General features: G+C 41.2%; 1 protein-coding gene across 1 annotated transcript; it reads left to right on the top strand.

Moving 5' to 3' along the window:
• The first annotated feature begins 2,722 nt into the window (after positions 1 to 2,722).
• LOC107731002 (protein lyl-1-like) lies at positions 2,723 to 3,456 on the top strand. The gene has a single exon (XM_016542003.1). It carries the CDS (start codon positions 2,732 to 2,734, stop codon positions 3,104 to 3,106), a length of 375 nt encoding a protein of 124 aa, XP_016397489.1. The 5' UTR covers positions 2,723 to 2,731; the 3' UTR covers positions 3,107 to 3,456.
• Positions 3,457 to 3,462: the final 6 nt, after the last annotated feature.

Below are 3,462 nucleotides of genomic sequence, written 5' to 3'. Positions count from 1 at the left end.
ATATAAGGAGGTATCAGAATTATCTGTATTACACACACATGCAAATGTCAAATGACCTGTCAAGTACAGTGATCCAATCAAGTTGCTTTCAGAGTGAGCAAGTCAATTGAAAACAGTATTTACACTCTTAAAAATAAAGGTGCTTCACAATGCCATAGAAGAACCTTTTTTGTCTAAATAGTTCCATAAAGAACCTTTAACATCTGAAGAACCTTTCTGTTTCACAAAAGGTTCTTTGTGGCGAAAGAAGGTTCTTCAGATTATAAAAAGGTAAGAAAGAGATGGCTCTTTGTGGTACCAAAAATGGTTCTTCTATGTGTGACCCTGGAGCACAAAACCAGTCATAAGGGTAAATTTTTCGAAATTGAGATTTATACATCATCTGAAAGCTGAATAAATAATATTTCCATTGATGTATGGTTTGTTAGGATAGGACAATATTTGGTCGAGATACAACTATTTGAAAATCTGGAATCTGAGGGTGCAAAAAAATCTAAATATTGAGAAATTCATCTTTAAAGTTGTCCAAGTGAAGTTCTTAGCAATGCATATTACTAATCAAAAATTACGTTTTAATATATTTACAGTAGGAAATTTACAAAATATCTTTATGGAACATGATCTTTACTTAATATCCTAATGATTTTTGGCGTAAAAGAAAAATCTATAATTTTGACCCATACAATGTATTGTTGGCTATTGCTACAAATATACCCCAGCGACTTAACACTGCTTTTGTGCTCCAGAGTCACGTATGGCATCGCTTGAAGAATCTTTTGAAACACCTATATTTTTAAGAGTGTTTAAGTGTAACGGAGGCAAGCTTGTCGGTGTTGTGCAGGTAAACCTCACTCCCCTGATCTCAAGAGGTGCACTAGTGACTGACATAGAGTCTGCGGTCTTTAGCTTCCTTATTAGTGCACCCGCCTCCTGCATATCATCACATACATCAGTGTGACGGCGGTTTGGTGTTTGTCCGTCCAGCTGTTGTGTGAGAGACTGTGTGCTTCAAAGCCGTAAAGTTTCTCCCAGCGATTCTGCAGCGCTGCCTCCATCCGAACGAAACACTGCGTGTTCCTGCAGTAACAATGTGAGCGGATTACTGATCTCCTAATAGCCTTTATGTCATTTGGATTGTGCTTGCCAACTGGCGTGCAGAGAGGGACATGATAATGTGAATGCTTTCAAGTCAGAAACCAAAGTGCTAAATCCCCTGGACTTATCAGAGGCCGGGAAACCGATGTGCGTCTGCTGTGAAAGTTGTTTACAGACTCGTGGGCTTCTGTGTTCGACTTCACCTTTCATAGTCAGTTAAGAAGCATAATGATGTTTGGGCATGTTGATGGTCTGATGATCACCGCTGCGGCCTCAAGTCCAAAAGAACAAGAGTTTGATTCCAGCTTATTCAAGCTTGTGTAAATCCTCCTCAGGTTTCTGCCAAAGTCAGGGTCGCATTATAAACATTTAAATTCATAATGACGTAGAATAAACTTTCAAACGTGTGTTGAGCTGAACCTTCTCCTGAAGCTTAAGAGCATGCAGAGTCTGCATTAGGTTAGATGTTGCCATTCATTTAGCTTGTTTTCATACCTGTCCAAGACCCAGGGCAATGTGACGAACACTGGAAGCAACAGACAAAACTACATCAGAATCACTAATGCTGTCTGTGCTATAAAAGTATGGCGATGAAACATCTTCACTGATTACTGTATGATGGGAACAATCATCTAGTTTTGGCACTTTGCAAATTATGGTAACACTTTAGTTTAGGGACCAAATCTCACTATTATCTAGTTGCTTATTAGCATGCCTATTATTAACATAGTGGTACTTATGAGCGAACACAGACCAAATTAAACATCCGCACACATTTAGATATATTTAATCCATAATCCAACTGGTTCTGGATACAGATTCATATGTTTTTATATTCGCCGCCATTAAAAAGATGCTTGACTTTCATTCTCAGAAGAGAATGACTAAAAATCTGCTAAAAGTTCATCTTTTAGGAATACAATATCATGGAAAGCAACTTCAGATTTGTGAGCCTGCAGCACAAAAGCAGTGTTAAGTCGCTGGGGTATATTTGTAGCAATAGACAACAATACATTGTATGGGTCAAAATTATCCATTTCTCTTTTATGCCAAAAATCATTAGGATATTAAGTAAAGATCATGTTCCATGAAGATATTTTGTAAATTTCCTACCGTAAATATATCAAAACTTAATTTTTGATTAGTAATATGCATTGCTAAGAACTTCATTTGAACAACTTTAAAGATGATTTTCTCAATATTTAGATTTTTTGGAATTTTTTGACACAGAGAAGGAACTATATAATAAATTTTTTTGAGCAACATGACATTAGCAACTGATGATGTAGGAAACCGCAGACAAATGTACATAATCAACTTCATGAATGCTCCAAAGCAATCGCAGCTTGTTCAAAAGAATGAGAAACTGCTCTTATGATGTGCACAAGTGACTGGATGATGAAGTCGTTTTGAGAATCTGAGAAATGCACCAAAGCGACTGAGAACAACTGTAAGAATCCACTCAACATGCTCGCGGGAGATGCTGCTGTCGTCACATTTTCACGATCTCAGCAGTCGGTATTTTTGACAAGCCTAGGAGACGCATGTTGTTTAGTTTTCACACTCTTCTTCATCCTTGGTTCAGCATCGTGGTGAACGCTCAGCTGTGTGGTTTCCTTCAGGTCCTCCTCAGAAGATGGCTCGGCGTGTCTTCACTAACAGCCGCGAGCGCTGGCGGCAGCAGAACGTAAACGGAGCTTTCTCCGAGCTCCGCAAACTCATCCCGACCCACCCGCCTGACAAGAAGCTCAGCAAGAACGAGATCCTGCGGCTGGCCATGAAGTACATCAGCTTCCTGATGCAGCTGCTGAAGGACCAGACGAGCGGTCAGCGTGAGGACAGAGACTCCTCGGGCTGTGTGACGGTCTCCTCGGGCTCCAGCTGTTACGGAGACACGGACAGCGAGGAAAGCACGGGGACCTGCGGCATCCAGACCAAACACAGCGGAGGCATCACGGAGAAGGTGCAGGAACAGATACTGACGGTCACTGCGAGCAGCTACCAGCGCTGACCAGCTCAAACTGACCCGCTGGAGAAACCTTTAACCAGGGTTGCTAGGTTTTCACAACAAAACCCACCCAAGTGTTACTCAAAACACTAGCCCAATCGTGTTTCGAGGGGTAAAATGCATGGTTTATTGCGGGGTTACCCTGGTAAAATTCGCATTTTAGGGGCTAAATATCACGTTATTGTGGTCGCTTAAACCCGTGGACATGAAAACCCCCCGCGGAAACAGAGTAGGAGTAGCCCAATTCCACAGACTTGGCAACACTGTGTTCAATGCTCGACACATAGAAACTGTGTGGAGTGACGCGAATAAAGCAATAAGCCCCGTGAAGCCGTGGTTTACAGTGAATTTATAACAGC

The sequence above is a fragment of the Sinocyclocheilus rhinocerous genome, unplaced genomic scaffold (genome assembly GCF_001515625.1).
Source record: "Sinocyclocheilus rhinocerous isolate Xijiao unplaced genomic scaffold, SAMN03320098_v1.1 scaffold5634, whole genome shotgun sequence".
Lineage (NCBI taxonomy): Eukaryota > Metazoa > Chordata > Actinopteri > Cypriniformes > Cyprinidae > Sinocyclocheilus > Sinocyclocheilus rhinocerous.
Note: the sequence above shows the minus strand (reverse complement) of the source record. Positions and strands in the feature narration are given on the sequence as shown.